The sequence below is a fragment of the Acromyrmex echinatior genome, chromosome 12, assembly GCF_024713525.1.
Source record: "Acromyrmex echinatior isolate Ae372 chromosome 12, ASM2471352v2, whole genome shotgun sequence".
Taxonomy (NCBI): Eukaryota; Metazoa; Arthropoda; class Insecta; order Hymenoptera; family Formicidae; genus Acromyrmex; species Acromyrmex echinatior.
The window spans coordinates 7,834,849-7,853,587 of record NC_141863.1 but is presented as its reverse complement, the minus strand read 5'-3'; the positions used below and the strand labels follow the sequence as shown (position 1 = coordinate 7,853,587).

At 36.8% G+C, this 18,739-nt stretch overlaps 2 protein-coding genes across 2 annotated transcripts in view; one reads left to right on the top strand and one right to left on the bottom strand.

Annotated features, from left to right (window-relative positions):
* The window catches only part of LOC105145206 (uncharacterized), an 86,013-nt gene extending 69,460 nt beyond the window's left edge, over positions 1-16,553 (top strand). The window contains exon 3 of the mRNA XM_011054626.2: positions 12,438-16,553. Coding sequence (XP_011052928.1) covers positions 12,438-12,784 — 347 coding nt within the window. The 3' untranslated portion in view covers positions 12,785-16,553. The remainder of the gene's footprint in view (positions 1-12,437) is intronic.
* qin (tudor domain-containing protein qin) overlaps positions 1-18,739 on the bottom strand; it is a 208,176-nt gene that overhangs the window by 79,942 nt on the left and 109,495 nt on the right.

Below are 18,739 nucleotides of genomic sequence, written 5' to 3'. Positions count from 1 at the left end.
AGACGCCGGAATGAAGAGGAAGATGCCGGCGCGAGGCAGAAGTATAAGGAAATACGTAGCCGCATACCTCGACGAGCAATAACTTATCTTCTATCCGGTTCTTACCTTTTCCTCCTCGTTTCCGCAATCGTATAAAGCGCGCTCAAACCGGAGGAGGAACTCGTCGAATACGAACGTACCGCTCCGTTTCGCGGAGATACCAACAATTTCACTGATATTCCACGGCTCTCTCTGCTCAGACGAGACAGAAGGGCACACCACGTAACGATCGTTTGTCATTCGTCAATTTTAGAGAGAAACGCTTTAAAAAAGCGTTTCTCTCTAACGTTTCTCTCTAAAGTCTCTTTTTCAGTTAAAACGTGCTGTTCTATATGAATTTTACAACATCAACGAAAGTCAGTTTTTAACTCTTTTTCTATCGAGATGATTTTATCAGTGAATTTGATCCTTGGCCGGCAACTAGAGGTCTTTAAAAAAGCACCATCGATATTCTGGTAAATTTAAATTTCATAGAGAACGCCAATAAACGATCAAAGATTTTAGATGTTTCAAATAATACGATATGTATTCTTTGTTGAATCGAAATATTTAAAATATGATCGCGCTGAAACGTTCGGACATTCACGTATATGAAATTAATTTATTTCATATGTGACTGTGACTACCGAATTCAAATTTGTAAAAAATAAATAAAATACAATTTATATAATAGTAAAAACTCATTGTTATAAAACTTTGACAAGTATACTAGAATTTTTTTCATTTTTTTATGTAATTCAAAATTATAAAAATTTGCTGTTTTTTCTCGAAGACTCCTTGCTGATAGAAGAGTTAAAATTCAGTTGCCGGCAGAGGATAGCATTATTATTATTATTATCTCGATTATTAGTTGCGCTGAAATATCATAGCTTTGTATATTGTATAATCTAAAAAGTATATAATTATTGCTATATAACAGCACGTGAACTTGGAACATTAGACCAAGTCAGGAGAGAACGTAGCTTCGTCAACAAGTTTCAGAGTATTATAGGCTTTAATGGGTTAAATCTGCTTGTATTAAGCAGAACCAATGATGGATTTGTCGATAAGCGCTTTAATAGATCGCTTAGAATTTCAAAATTGTTCCGTGATATTATCACTATTTTGTAGATTAATAGAATAGAGACGCGCAATAGTTATACACAATAATTATTTGAGCATGTCGTAAAATCGAGAAAATTATGAAAATACGAAGTTTGAGAAAATACAACATTACTTGAGAAACAACATTACGCCTGGAAGATAACACTGTCGTGTGTGTCTTTCGACAATTTTTGCACTTAAGGCAAAATAAATAAGCCGCTTACTACTAATGAGATTCTGTACTTTACATTCTGTGAATTACGCGTAATGCATCGTCCCTGTTTTTTTTTCCAAGCCGATTCTCACTACGATGCGAAGAAGCTGTTGCTTCTGGTTTCAAAAATCATTACTTTAAAGCGAGGTAACTGCATTAGTAGCATCATAAATTCACGTCAGTGTAACCAAACGAGAAACGCTATTAATCTCGACTTCACCAGTGATGCAGTCTCTCCCACCTCATCATGCTCCTCCGTTTCGAAAGAAATTTAATTAATAAATCATAAAAAATAAATAACGTCGTTAGCGATCCGTTTTCGTAAAAAAATAAATCTTACAGAGGCAAGGTGATGTCACGCGAGTAAAATACACGAAATTGGTGTATTTCTCAGTTGATACTTTGACAAATAGTAAGAAGCTCGCAGGAAATTGAAAAGTGTATGCCATTCGACAGGTAAAATTAACGACGCATTTTTAAATGCAGCTTCTCTAAGAGAGTTACTATCACAATAACCTTGTTTGCCATTAAATGCGCGATCATACTACATTAAGCGCGATGTCACTTTGTGTCGGCTAACGAGTTCTTTGAAAGACCGCTTTGAATTTCAACGCTGACCTATCATAACGCAAGCAGGCAAGCGGCATCTGCTTCGATTTCCCTCGGTCGCCCTACGGAGGCTGGCTTCTCTCCCTTTGGCCGATCGATCGTAAAATATTTGCTGCAACCTTCGCGTACGGAGGGAAAATTCCTATAATGGAGTTTGCACATCGCGCCACCGGAGGGTAAATAGATAGAGGTTGAAGAGAGACTGTAACGGGCGGCAACCCTTGCGTGTATACGTTACACGCGATAGAGAATGTCGGCTGGGCTGATTTACAAGCGAACACATATAATACGGGGGTGTTCGGCGCGCATAAAATTCATACACTAAATTAAATACGATCGTAAGTACTTGAAGTACTCGGGCAGGTACCGAGTACACTCGTGAAACTTCACGGAACGGAGAAAGATTATTTATCTCGGGCTCACGCCCGAAGGGGTTCACGTCGTGGAAACGCGAATATACGCAGTTAATCCGCTCGACCAATGTTCTACGAGATCTGATTATTTGATAACGCGTTAAACGTATTTCGTCGTACGATTAAATCGATCGCGCTTCGGTGTAACGCGGCCGTCACGTTGAAATCCCGTTTGTAACCGGCGATGATAAATGCATAAGATAAACAAACACATTGGTCGTAGAATTAGAATGTACGAGTTTTAAAATTTCTAAAAATACGACTGTCAGCCGGAATGCGCTACAAAAAGACTGCTTTCAAAATGTCAGCTCTTTTTAACGCTACGCGAAGAGTAATCTGATAATATTCCTCCAATATTTCAAAAATGAATCTGGCGTAGATTATAGGTCCATCCATTTCCCGAGCAATCCGATAAATGTGCAGCGCTACGATCAGGCCTGCGAATTTGAGAAATTTGCCGGAGCGTGAAATTCCACGAATATCCATCGATGACGGACCGTCGTCGACGTTGACGTCAACGAAGCAGCGAAGAGCGACAACGATGCGACGGCGACGATGTCGTCGACGAGAACGACGACGTCGGCGCGCCTTTCGCCAGGCGTGACGAGGACCGATTAGCGCTCACAAATTCCCAAACAATGCACGAGGAATTTACGATACCGTCGCTCCATCGTAAACTCTGGTGTGTCGGCTAACTACCGTGACACCCTTCCGACAAGGGCTGATTATGCCGCCTCGAACCGATTGAAACGTTGCAGGGCGCAAAGGGAGCGGAAGCCGAGTCGATGGTGATCATGCAGTGAGGGTGGCGGAGGGCAATGGAAAATAACAAGATAAAAAATGTAAAGAGAAAAAGACAGAGGAGCAAAAATAGCGAGACAAAAGAAAAGTATCAAGAATATAGAAAGATAAATTAGAATCAAATTCGAATATAGATATGTGTAATAAACGTTTAAAGTTTTAACATTCTGATAAATTAATATGAAATATAAATTTAATTTAAAAACTTAACGTTACATTGTATTACATGACGTGTTTCGGCATCACTCTAATTTGTCCTTTTATATTCTTGATATTTTTGTTATTTAAAAGAGTCCTTTAATTTAATTATTTAAATCAAAACAAAACAGATAATAATAAGAAAAAAAATTAAATAATTGTTAATTACATAAAATGAAATAAATTTTTGAACAGAAAGTGGCTTTCAAAAAAAATCAAAATTTCAAACTGTGATCACGATTTGCTGAAATAGAAAAAAATTGAGATGTAACTTAATAAAAATAGTCAATAAAAAAATTTAATAGCTCGAAACGCAAAAAATACTGCATATATTTTTAATTCCTTTATATTATATTGTATTAACACATTTTTGCGGCTTTATTTATGAATTCTTCGCGCGCTCTTCCATTCACTCGCATGTTTCTTTACATCCGGAAAATTTCATCTGACATGTGTAAAAAAGTAAGTAACATATAGCAATTCCATAAGCAAATTCTATTTCGCATCCCGTACAAGACAAGCGCAATAAAATCATTCTCGAACGAGGAAAGCGAGGAGAAAAGGGTAGCTGCAACGTCGAATCAATATGGTAGCATAAACTTATCTCATTGACTTAACGGTTCGCAATCTTCCGAAGGGTCGCACAGAGGTGTGCACTCCTCCCCTCCCCCTCCGTTTCGGATCACAGTACGCCTCTCCCGGATAGGATAATGAAATAGTCCGATCCCGGACGAACTCTGCACCAGCGTAGCTCTTCTCGATGTCACAGCAGTTCCTGCGAGCGAACCGAGCTTCGGGTGAACCAAGCGGGCAGCGAAATGCAAGGGGGATGAAAATACGGGATCCGTTACGTGTCTCGTTTTCATCCCCCTCGGTTACCTCCCTTTCCCACCTTTTCTTCCTTTCCTGCTCGCGTATCCTCCCCTCCCTTCGCGCGAACCTTAACCAGATACGTCTTTACGCGCGTTTCATGACATACGGACAATGGCGGGGAAACGGGGGGCGAGTGGCGGAGGAGAGGGTGATAGAGAGGGGCGTACCGCCGAGAGAGGAATGGAGGGACGGTAGGAGGGATGAGGGTGGCGAACCGTGAGTGCAATAGAAAGAGATGGACGGAGGAACAATGCGGGGTGCGGAGGGAGTTGCAGCAAACCTCATCCCGTGCGCCTGACTGACTTTATGACGATGGCTGAGACGTAAAAGAGAGGAAGATGGATGTTAAATGAGGGAGAGAGAGGGAGAGAGAGAGAGAGAAGGAAAGATCAGCGATCGTGGATCATGCAGACGTCGAAGCTTAGCCCTTCGTTCGCGAACGTGAGACTGCCATCAGGATGACGACGCTCATGGAGATAAATTTATGCCGAAAGGATATTGATTGAATATGTATAAACAATGTACGTGTGCAATAATATGCGCATAACAAATGTTGATGATTAATTCATAGAGGAGGAGAGACCGACGCATATTTTTCCTAATCTTCTACGATCCATGATTAACTAATGATCCATTGAAATTGGTTAATCAATGAAAAATTAACTCCATCGAATAATGTATGAATATAATTCCTTTAATATTCGAAACAGTGCTTAAAAATTCACGAGCATACACGTGTATTAATAGATTTGTGCGTATGTGTGCGTGAGAGAGAGAGAGAGAGAAAGAGAGAGATTCTGACGAATCCACAAAGGAAGGTTCAAAAATATTTACAGCAAAATTATATATAAATATCTTTTTTTTTTAATATTTCTAAAAATGCTTAATCACAATTCCAAAAATATTTTTTAATCTAAAAAACTCTTAGATATAAAAAATATGAATTTCATTACTTATTCTTGTTTTTGTGTTAATATAATTAAAAATAAAAAGTTTTATGAACTATACATTTAAATAATAGTTTTCTAATGTAATAATTTAAATAATAATTTAATATTCTATCTCTTCATATTTGACCTTAAAACAAATTTTACACTTTTTTTAATTATTGGAGGTGCGCCAATGATGTCTCTCATGATAAATTTCTGGCTCCGCCAATGGGGGGAGGGAGGGAGAGAGGGAGAGAGAGAGAGAGAGAGAGAGAGAGATATGACAGAATCCTCATATGTGCAATTAATGCCGTGCCACGCCGCGCCGTTCGCGTCGCTGAAAGGATTAATATTCCGCTCGTAGGACAAACGCATCCGAAGTGTAAACGAACAGCTGGATAATCACAGGAAACGGCTGTTTAATCGTTTTCGGTACGATTCGGCCGAAGCCCGTATGATCATTACGGTTCTCCATCTCATTATGTGCGGTTCGATTCTGCTCGGTCTGGTCCGGCTCGGCCCAGTTCAGCTCAACTCAACTCAACTTGACTCAACCCAGCTCGACGCAACACAGCACTGTTCAGCTCGGAGCGATTTCGTTGCACAAGATATCGCGATCATATTGAATCAAGTTCCTGTTCCAAAAGCGATTTGTTTCCAGCCGCGCGAATGCGTTTCCACTCGCACATGCGAGAGCCTCTCTGAGTAAGAGCCTCCGGATATATTCCGGATTAATTGAGACGCACACTCGCAGGCTCTCCTCTCCCTCTCTTTCTATCTTGACACCTTGTTGTTGTTATCTGCACAAAGCAATTATATATCCCTCTCGCCGGATATCGACGTTTGATCACCTGCCAAGTGCACAAAGCGCTTAAATATGTACCTTCTTGCATCCGCGCGGTTTGTACGCAAGAAACGTTGGCGCTGAATCTCGCAACTTGGAATTAACATTATCTCGAATAAATCGTTAGGCAATTACGCGTCTTTTATCTAGCAAACGGCTTCAATCTGACAACGGCTGACTTGCGAACGTCATCACGGCGACACGAATCCGCCGCGATGTTGATATGCGCGACCTATCGTTGTGACTTTCTAACGTGAAGCATTCTCGCCTCGATTTTGTATTCCTAGCAGAATGTAGTCATCTCTTAGATCCCTTCTGATTGGATGCACACACAATGGTAGTGCCAATCACGGTGTAACAGGAATACACATTAAGGTTGCCATAGAAAATGAATTTTGAAATTTTCTTACTTTTCCAGGTGAAAATGGAAAATTTTCCATGACTAATATAAAATATGTAAATTTTAACATTTAAACTCAAAGATTGTAAGGGGGAGGGGAAGCTAGTCTGTATTATTAAAAATAACACAAAAAAAAAACTTAGCAGCATAGTAAAATTTTGGGTGTAAAGCCAGCAAAAAGAGATTAATTTTGGAAAAAAATATAGTTATGACGAAAAAGAAGGATCAAATAAAAATACTGAATAAAAAATATAAATTTTAATTATTTTATTAAAATAGTTTAAAGATTGTAGGGGGGAGAGGAAGCTAGTCTGTATTATTAAAAACAACACAAAACCTTTATATTTATCATAAACAGAGAATTTTTATCTCAGTGTGTTTATTAAATGTTAAGCAAGGATGTGATCACAAGAGCTGCCAAATGGAACGCAACCTAAATCTCAAAAGTTTCATATGTATCTGCTATCTATTTGCTAAGCATTGATGCGGCAACGATATTAGAAAAGGAAATGACAGCAATGTCACTTATTTTTCGCGAATAACTCAACGATTGAGGCAAAGATGAGAAAGGGGAAGATATGCTCCGGAAACTCGATGTCTTCATAATTGTCGGCGATAATAACGTCAACGAGAAACGACCAATGGCGAAGGAGAGGGATGTCTATTATCGGCGGCACTTGTTAAGAGTTTCTATACGAAAGAAGCGAAGAAGAAAGGCAAAGTCGGAAAGGAAAGGATGAAGAAAAGGAGAGAGGGGATTCCCTGATTCGTGTACGTCCCGTTTTGCTTATTTATTCTGCCTCAATAATTCGAGACAGAAGTTTCCCGGTGCGATCCAAGTCTCTACGTGAACTTTTCATTGCGTCTCTCCCGATACATCCGAAGGAACTTGCGATTCGTCGCGGAAGGAATATCGACTTTGCGATACGCGTTCGTGCAACTCGAATCGCAAAAGGAGGTCGCAACGCCGAACAGCAAATGGAGTACAATAAGTAACAAAGTGAAATAATCGTTATACGTATGAAAACACAATGATTGCATATCGCCTAAAATATATAAAAACTATACTATTCCTATTAATATCAAAATTATTAATATTGTTTATACGATGTTTATAGATATACACTGTGCGTTTAGAGATTTATATGTATTCTTTTAAACAACACTGGAAAAAAATATAGTCAATTTTAATAAATATTTAGTTGAATAGTGCCAACTAAATAATTATTTTAAATATAAAGATATATTTATTTGATACAAGAAATGTTAATTTGATTTAACAATCTTTTTTTTATTTTACTGAATAAATATTTATTAAAATTTATTAAGTAAGTAAATGTTTATTTGGCAGCATTGAATTAAATATTTATTAAAATTAATTATATTTTTTCTCAGTCGAAAAAATATTCTACTAAAATATTTTCAAGTATTTTGTTGAACAACATTTTCTTGTAAAAGATATACGAAAAGATTTTGCTGAAGTATATCTAAAAATTTAGGTACATACAGATTTAAAAATAATTTTGTTAAACCATCAAAATAATTCTTTATAATTCAAGCATAATAAATAATGTTGCAAAAAGTTTTGACTATTCTAGTAACTATCTTGAACGTCATCCTTCATAATACTATGTTGATTTGAGTCCAACAAAATTACTTTCAGATCTTACAACTTAATTTTTAAATATTTTAGCAAAACCATTCTTTTCGTGATTCGGTCTTAGTTTAGAAATAGTTCAGGCAGCCGAAAGAGATGCGGGTAAAAAGAACCACGGAAAAGTTAAATAAAGCGCGGAGCCAGAAAACCGCCATGGATCTTCTCGGAAACGACGTTTGGCGATGTATAGCTTCGCGACAGTGCGGTACACGTCCGAGAGTCCTTGATTTTAAAGATTCTTGTTTTACTTCCAAAAGAGAAGAAGACTTTTATAAGATTACACACGAAAGGAGAGTACACTGATCTCTCAACGAAAAAGATAACAAGACTGGTCTCGTCGTCGCGCGGAGAAACGTTGGGTGCGTGCCAACGCGTAAAATTCGCGCAAGAATGGAATCGTTAAACTCGCACGGTTCTCTTAAAGTAATATCAAGAAATATTCAAGGAATAATAAATACCGTGGCGAATCAGAATTTTTCTCTGATTGGCGAGGAGAATTAAAAATGAGGTCAACACTTATTATGAAAGTTCCGCAAGAGATTACGTCCTAGATGTAAAGATAAAAAAGTATCATCTTTTCTAAATGTACAGTTTTACATCGCCAACTGCCAAAAAATTTCACAAAATAATTCCTGCTCGAGAGAGAGAGAGAGAGAGAAAAGATACAATTAGTCAATTATTATCTCTCTCATAAAAAATAATTTGATTATTGTCTCTGTTATTTCATCTCAAAAATATCCTATCACACGATACAAATTAATATTATAACTATTATTATCAAGAGGATGATAAACTGAAACAATAAATATTAATACAAAAAAAGACAGCAATTCTATTTCAATAGTTTCCACGGTTTCAATAGTTTTACATGGCACGATATTATGAGTACTGTCAACATCTACAGTATATGCGTAATCATCCCGTAATTTCAGTGATGCAATAAAGTTTCTTAGCTATTACAAGGCTGTTTCGAGCATCCCTATTTAAACGATACAGCAATCCGCTGTATTCCCAGTTCTTGGGCAACTCCATCCCTCTGGTCTCTCCCTCTCTCTTTGCGTCTCTGTCTGTCCAACTATTCGAATCTCATCAGGCGACAAGCTTAGTTTCGTCAAGCAGAAATACTCTTGCTCACGAGAACGTGACAAAGACGGAACGACGAAGACGTTTCTCGGAAGAAGATAAACTATAGAGTGAAGTAGTTAAGATTTTCATAGCAAATGTAACGGAACTATCCTCATGTCAATGTTCTGAAAAACATGCTTTAACTAAAATCTTACAAATTAAAGTATTTTAATCAAATATTTAATGACAAAATGTGTAAATTTGTTAAACATCCCAGCAAACGATATTTCGCGTGCACGGAATTACTTGCATCCACCGAGATTAAATCATCTATATGTTCCTTAGTAAGTTAATTAAAACTGATTGTGATTTCAAAAAATAGAAGTATAAAGTTCTATCAAATAATCAGACTTTAATTCGTTTCTCTATAAGGATTTAAAAAAAAAATGTATGACTAACATTTCTTTACAAGAATTCCGATGTCCCGTATGCTTTTAGCATTCTAATAATTATTGTCCGGTAACGCGTTACCTCTATTGTTAAGCTTCGCGTATGAGTCAAGAAGTTCTCGCGTCTCAATTTCACTCGGACGGAAAGTCGTTGAAGTTGGCTGAAAACAGCGGATTGGCCAGGTTTCATTTCGAATGCCTGCAGGAATACCGACGCGACGTGATGCCGACGTGATGCGATGCGATACGGACGACGAATGGACCGGTCTGTACGCGCAGCATCCCTGGAACGTACACACCTATACGGAACGTGCATCTAGCGACGCGGTCGCATAAACTCGACCGTATCGCACCGACATCCATACGAAATTCACACCTTGCGCCGCTCGTCCGATCCGATCTGTTTCGTCAGCGGAAGAGATTCTGCGTACCCGCATGGAATAAACGCTCGTCGTCTCGCTTCCGTAGTCGTCGCTAAACTATCCTCCTCTGTCCTGTCCTCATCCTCTCTCTCCTCCTTCTCTCTCATCCTCATCCCGGTTCCTGGTTGGGTCCGCGTAATTATAACTTCGGCAGAATCTATGACAACACCGCGTCGAACGTATTCTCGTTCTCGAGCTATTCACCCCTTTCAAAGGTGTGCTCGTGCACCGTGCTGATCTAATTATTTCATTTTCCGCCAAGCCTCGAATCAACAGGAAAACAGACGGCGAGGGCAGAAAAGTGGCGGTGAGGGTGTAGGTGGAGAATCTCAAGATTCAAAGTTAGATATCAAAGGAGCAATAGTAACCAAATCTCTTAAGTTAAATAACATTTTGTTATTTTTAACTTTTATATGCACTCTTTAGACTCTTTGGAGTGGAATCTCATTCTTTTCAAGAGTGAAAATTGAGCCAGTCTTGAAAAAGAATCCTGTAAAAATATAAAAAATCAATCCCTTCTGTGTGATAAGTTTCGAAGTAAACGATGTCTATATTAACTAGAGGTGTGCAAGATCGGATTGGGAATGGGAATGTTTTTCGGGATCGGGACGAGATTTTGAAACTTTCGAGATTCCCGAGAATGTTCGGGATTCCCGAAAGTATTCTGGTTATCCGAGAATGTTCGGGATTTCTGAAAATGTCTCTTTTACACTGAAAGAAAAGATTTGCTGCTGCAGAAAATTAGATGGTAAAATATGGCAAAGCATTTTTAATTGATTGCAGCAATCAAAAATTGGCTGTTGCAGACAATTAAAAATATTACCATAGATAAAAACAGAAAAGTAAAAATATAGCATATTTCGGAGAAAATCTAGTATTAGAAATACTGATATTATAGATTGATGGAAAAACAATATTAAAAGTTTTCGGTATATAGTGCCAGATATCTCGTAGATTCTCGGGAAACCAAAATATTTTCGGAATCCCATCCCATCCCAAGCATCAGGTTTCGAGAATTTACGGGATCTCACACACTAATATTAACATATGTATTCAGTAAATAATAAACTAAATTTGAGTCAAATTTAATATTTTCTTAAGTTAAATTGTTTAATTCCATTGGTTTAGCTAAAGTAATGACATATTCAGCAATGGCGACTTATAGAAATAATTAATAATAACTCAAATTAGATATAATTGGACATTGTAAAGTTAACAGTATACTTTCTCAGACTACTTTAATGGTATCTTCAAATGGAGTTTCAACTACAACGTGAATAGCTTCAAGTTGTTTATTCTTTATTCCATTTCCTTTAATCGAGACATCATTTTCTTCGTAATCTTAAATTATTTATTTATGTTTGGTGATATTTATTTCGGTTTTGATTTCAGGAAAGAATTTCGAATGTATAGAGAATTTTAACAAAATTAGAAAAATGTAGTTTTTTATCTTCACATCTAGCGTGAAGTATTATTCATAAAACTAAATTTATATGAAAAGAACGATTTTACTAAAATATCTAAAATTTAAATAAATACAAATCTGAAAATAATTCCGTCGAATCATCAAAATAATTATGTAAGAAACTCGAGCAAAATGAATAATGTTACAAAAAATTTTAGCAACAGTTTGAGTCTCCGTATAATTTTATTTTGATTCAATGGAATTATTTTCAAATCTATATCCAATTAAATTTTTAGATATTTCAGCAAAATAGTTCTTTCCATGTATGGTAAGTAGCTTTTCGTATATAGATAAAAATTATTTCAAGTGCATTTTTTTTAATACAAGCACAAAAATATATAAATATGAGATATTAAAAAAAACCTATATATTTTTTACATTTTAATTTACTTTTTCTTTTATCTTTCAACTTTATTTAAACAAATATTCCGTCTTAGTTTCCGATCGCAACGTTGTCCGATAAAGCTGCTATACGAGAAATTACGATTTTCCGATTAGATTCGAATGGTTGTGGCTGCAAACGAAAAGATAAAAACGGAAATAGAGAAAAGGCAAAGAACTGTAGTTGCGTTCGTTCAACCCCTTTGCATTCGTTCATTTAAGTAGCTAACTCATCCAGATCGCTTGGCACTTTATATGCGTTTGCGGGTTCACACAAAGGGAATCCGTGAGTGCTGAAATTACAGCCGGAATAATCTATAAATTATTTAAGATCTCGAATATACGATTGAACATAATATCAAGGAGAACGATGAAATGAACATAAAGACTGCACGGTTAAAATATTAATTATTATTTCAATTCAGTAAATATCCTCATTAATATTAAAAAAAAAAAATATATATATATATATATATATATATATACATATATTTTAGTTCTATCAATTTCATAGCGTGCTGCTGAACCACTTTTAAACTATTTGCATCAATCACATTAGAAGTAGAAGGACTTACGGCATTCATTGCAATTACAGGTCGACCAGGCACGGATTATCCAGTACTGGGAAAGGTACCTTACACGAATTTCTACTGCGACGACCAGTCTTTCCCCGGTTTCTTCGCCGACGTAGAGACGAGATGCCAAGCGTGGCATTATTGCGACATAGACGGTCGACAAGCAACGTTTCTCTGTCCGAACGGCACGCAATTCAGCCAGGCGGTCTTCGTCTGCGACTGGTGGTTCAACGTAAGGTGCGAGCTCAGTCCGAAGCTCTATGCCATCAACAGTCGACTTTACGGTACGCCCACCGAAAGCCCGACGAGACCTCATCGACTGATCACGAAGGAGCTTCTAGAGAATATATTCGTGCGTAGGAAATGAAGAAACCGGACGAATGGCAAACGCGATACTCGTCTCGAAAAGAAAGAAAGAGGGGAAAACACGAAATCACTATCAGAAGAAAAGTGTTTTCCTCCCAATACAGGAATTGTAAAAATACTGCGAGATTACCGGCGGCTCAAAAAATATTTTTGAGTCTCCGGATACATGCAGAAAATTATTTTCTCTCTTTAATAAATCTGTGACTCGAATCTTCATATCTTTTTCCAACATGCGGAAGCAATCGCAGTCACTTAACTATTCCATCATATCGATCAATAGAAGCTAGCGTGGGATGCTCGAGCCCCGTCACGATTGCGGAACTTTCAAAGGAAATGAGGAGACGAGAGCATCTGACGATCGCGAGAACACGACGCGATTATTCGTGACAATCGTGAATTCTGCGGAAGGTCGTCGCAAGAGCATCGCGAGGTCACCGTTGATGATAGCACACTCGAGTCGTTGAATCGCGCGACGAGCGTTCTGGGGAAATTACCGGTGGATAAATCTTTGTCCAATGAATAGCGAAACGATCTTCGTCGAAGGCAAAGAATATTCCTTCCATTCCAGGAGGGAATGAAGGAATGGATACGTTCATGGTGATGAGCACCGCTGCATCAATAAAAGAGAAACCAGAGGTGAAGCGACTTCCGTCTGTGATGTGATCAGCCTTCCCTTCTGACGGGAGGAATTGCCTGACGCAGAAAAGCGTCCTGCACCTTCGATGCAGTTCTTAATCGTTGATGAGATCCTGCTCTAGACTGCGAGAAAGCCAAAGCGTCTTCCTCAGTCTCTTCTTTCGATCGGTGCTTTATGAACGTCTCTTGTCGATAGGCATCCTTCTTTTACCCGTCTCGTCAACGGATAAGAAGCCTCGGAAGTTGATCGTTAGACGGAAGTACCATCACGGAGAATTACCACGGGCAATATGTGCCACCGACATACCTGCGGGAAAATCAACCAAGTGCATCATGATAGATTATCAAACTCGAACACGACTCCGGTGGACGCTTCGATCGCACTATAATCTATCTGATAGACATTGTGGTTGTCACTGGGTAGTGACGTTTTGTAAGCTGAATTTGTCAATATGTATTTGTCAATCTACACGGAAATAATGGTTTTGATAAAGTAAAAATTGAGCTACATACAGATTTGAATGTAATTTTGTTTGGACTATCAAAATAATTATGTAGCTTTAAACTCCAATAATTGGAGTTTTTAAAGACCATTGATATTTTGATTGTGAATTTTGGTAGATAAAGTTGTGAAAATAAGTACAATATAATCCGACTTTTATGATGGTTAAAAACTTATGACGGGGTTGTTAAAACTTTGACGAGTATATCAACATTTTTGGGATTTTTATATAATCTAATTCTATATAATGTAATTCGAAACAATAAAAAATTTGTTCTGTTACTTAAAAATTCTTTGTTGACGGAACAATTAAAGTTGCTGTTGGTTAAACCGATTACTAGTATGTTAAAATTTTTTGCAGCGTTATCGCCAATGTTTAAAACATTCTATTATTTTGATGGTCCAACAAATTATTTTCAGACTTATATCTAACTTCAGCAAAACTGTTTTTTCCGTATTAAACGAAGACTACGAGCAATGCTCTCGATGCAAAAAATTCAACTGCGCTTTAATCGTTTTCTTGTCGAGGTCTCCGTCGAGAAGCAAGTCTTTGAATATATTAAATATGCCTACATAAATAGTCCAGTATCGCCAAAATATTGTTAATGCGTCATTGTAAACATAATACAAATTGTAAACACATAAAAGACTAGATGATTGAGGATACTGTTAGCTTGTTAATATTATTCTAAGAATCGTTGGACGAAACAGTAATATAGATTGTGACTGCAAAAGAGAAAAAATTATATTTGTACATTATTATATTCCTTGAGTATAATTATTGCAACGTAACATAAAAAAGAGAAAATAAGATTTTACTGTAAATGGATTAAAAAAGCTATTATACGAAAAAAAAAAACGATTTGGAGTGTCTAAAAATTTAGATATAGATCTGGAAATAGTTTTATCAAAGACCATCAAAATAATTACATAGAAAGTTCTAACTGGTTGCTAGAGTGTTAAAACTTTTTGCATCATCGTTTCTGTATAATTATTTTGATGGTCCAAAGTCAAATTAAATACTTTCAAATCTGTATTTAGCTAAATCTTTAGATATTTTAGCATGCAAAATCATTTCTTACTTACACAATTTATTGCTGTTTCATCCAACTCGAACGTAAAGAATACAATAAGATACTTACTATTAAGTAGAAATCTAAGAAAACGATCATGCATAATCCGAATAATTATTCAAACGGGAAAAATGATCGAATTTTCGCGATGACGCGTGTCGCTATTCGCTTTGCGCCGAAAGCTGTACCGAAGGAAGGAATCGATACGTTTCGCGCGTGGACGGCATTGATGAGCGGTGCAAGTCGATGCCTTCCGAAATCAGTAGTCGATAATACGATTGTGCACGCCCGCCGATTGCGATGCCCGAGTGAAATGCACGCAAACACGCATACGTGACAACGGCAGGCTTGCCGGCAATTAGTAATGGCGCATCGTACGAGATGCGCGATATTGTTGCGGCCCGCGCGGAAAAAACGTTGGAAAAGCGAACGAATTCTCACCACGCGAATAAACGGGTGCAAACAACGACGCGACAATCGATCAATCCCTAAATCAAGATCCGCGGGCCGCGATTTTTCATCGGACGGAACAGTAGATACGCTAACAATCACACCCGAGGCTCTCCTCGTCTCGAGCACGCTCGAGCTCGTAGTGTTAATTAGTTACTTGTTAAAACTGTGAGTGAAGCACACGTTTGCGATCTTGTGTAACGTCATTCTTGTGTAACGTTTGTAAGCGAATTCTCCAGCGGAATGAACATGTGCCTTTATACCTAACGTCCTTTGCGCCTTGTACATAATAGAGATAAAAACGTAGATGTGCTAAGCCATTTATGCGCCGATTGTCGGCGATCTTGTGTTAATATAGATAAAGGAGCGTTGATAGTATGACGTAGAATAACAGTGAATCCAACGTCTCGAGATAAAGAATTCCGATAAAAGTAATAATTGGAAATGAAGATGCGCGATTAAAGGAAGTGTCCCTCCGAGCTTATTGATAGTTAACTTCCTTCGATTCCTTTAGCGAGGAATGTAATCTTCGCAAATTGGACGCTGTACAAGAATGCCATTACTGAAATTTTTATTTAATATAAAGGAAGGAGAGAGCCTTTACGAGAGGAAGTTACGGCAAATTAGTTCGAAAACTTTTCGGTATACGCCGCACGGTGTATCTTTAATGAGGAAATGCCGACCTCTGCTGGCCAATTTGCTAATGAAGAACGGTTAACGGAGACAATCTTCAGTGAAACTAAAGATTACTTTTTAAATGAGTGACGGGATTTAAACCGAAGAGTCACGCTTAATTTGATTATACGCCACAGGGAAGAAATCTCCAGTAATTCCTTCCGTTCGCGGTTTATATATAGCGCGATTAAGCTTTCATTCATTAATTGACAGCGGCATCTTTAATCGCCTTTTATCGCAATCATATAAGCGTTCCGATTCAAGTTTAACTCAATTTAAGCGTCAATCAAATAATGTTAGAAAAATAAAGAGGAAATATGTGATGATAATTTAACTTCGTGCAAGATTAAGTCGATCCATTCTCTTTTGGCATTTCCAGGCTTGAGCTTGTTGAAAAGTGTATTTTAAAAGCAAATAAAATATTGATACTTCAATACTCGTCTAATAAATCATTTTATTTCTGATGCAAAAATATGTTAGGTTATTTTATTTTTAACGCAAAAATATATGAAATCTCGGAGAAACGGTCTTTTCGGAGAAATACGGAAAAAACCATGCTATAAGAATATGAAGTATTTCTGCGCATAATGGCGACAGATTAAATTGAAATAACCAATTATATTGTCCCAAAGATAGTTGAATGCACTTGATAGCAATTATATACCTTTTTACAATTTGAGGTTAATATTTTGATTGATCAAAGAGCAGTTGCCATGCTCCAGACAATTATGCATTCTTGGGAATAGAATACCTTATATTCTTATATCATGGGAATAAGAACAAATTAGTAGAACAAATTTGCTGAAAATTTAGTTAAATACAGATTTAAAAGTAATTTTGTTGGACTGTCAAAATATAACAAGCTGATTGCTAAAATATAAAAAACTTTTTCAAAGTTGCCATAGAAAATGAATTTTAAAATTCCTTGATTTTTTTAGGTTTTCCAGATGAAAATGGAAAATATGATATAAAATATATAATATAAAATATGTAAATTTTAACACATTTAAAGTCAAGAATTGTAGAAAAGCAGCTAGCCTAAATATTAAAAACAATGCAAAAAAAGTTAGTAGCATATTAAAATTTTTGGTGCAAATTCAAGCCAACAAAAAATAAATTAGTATTGGAAAAAAAAATGCAATTACGAAAAAGGGCGATCAAATAAAAATACTGTATAAAATATGAATTTTAATTATTTTATTAAAATCGTTTAAAGTGTGTAAGTTTTGAACGTATTTCACTATAAACATCAGATAATATTAAAAAATTATAACAATTATCCAGGATAGGAATAGTTTAAGGAAATCGTGAGCAAAGTTCAAAATTCCAGAAAAATTTTTCCTTGACTTTTTTCGGTTTTCCAAGTCTGTGACAAGTCTGCTTTTTGCAGTATTGTTGTTGTGTTATATTTAAGCTCTCGTTACATCTTTTCACATAATTATTTTAATAATGAAGTAAATAATGTGAAGGCTTCAAAGAATAAATCTGAGAGGGAGTGAAAAAGCCAATGTAAGTTTTCTCTCCAATTTTATATTGACTTTTATCTATACATTGAAGAAGACCCAAATCGAAAATCGAAACATCTGAATTGGCTAATAAAGAATATACTAATAAAGAAAAGAGCCACACACGAAGTAATGGCTTACATTGGCTTTTTCACCCCCTCTCAGATTATTTTAATAATTATATTATACAGATAATAATTATATTTTCAGATCTGTATCTAATTAAATTGTTAGGTATTTCAAGATTCGTTCTTTCTGTAAAAAAGGAATGTGCTGAAATAATAATCATTGTTCCCACATGTATTCAAATTCAATTTATTATAAGGGAATCGGTAAATTAAGAAATCATATCTGCCGCGTAATAATATGGATACGATAGATCAATGATCAAACGGGAATGCCGGGAATCCTTTGCGTAACATGAGAGTTGAAAAAAGTCGTGAACGTTGTTGGTAAAATGTCGGTGGCCAATGCGGTCACTGCGACCGCAACTGATTCAACCCTCCACACATCGGTGGGTGGACAGTTTTATATAAAATATCAGGTAGCCACGTTGCGTTAAATGAACCGCAAGCTGCATTCCCATAAAATAATTGGTTTTGCCAGCGTATCAAAATTTTTTTTCCGTAAGCTGAGTTAGTATGGCGCGATAGTACATTTTGAGGTTTGTCTTCGGTTTCAGTTTTAATTTCATTTTCCCTCTCTCTTCCTCTCTTCTTAATCGTTATCAGATTTGTTTCAAATGCGCGGCTTAGGCTCGTCGTGTTTATCTACAGATATCCTCGCAATTACGTCGCAATCATTACATCGCGACCATTAAGTTTCTAATTAACGTAAGTTTCTAAGGTGTTTTCCTAAATCAATATTTTTCAATATTTACGTTATAGAAAATTCACTCGGGCGAACGATAGTCGAAAATTCTATATTTCGGATAGCTTTCAATTCAATTCGTACTGATATTCCATGTTTGGATTATATACGCAATCCGCAGATGGAATGTGTCTTTGTGTTTTGTGCACTATCAGGTGTAACTCTCGGCGAAAGGTAGGATTTGTTTAAAAAAAGGAACCGAAAATAAAGCGCAATTATTGCCGATATTGGGAAACACTTAGAGC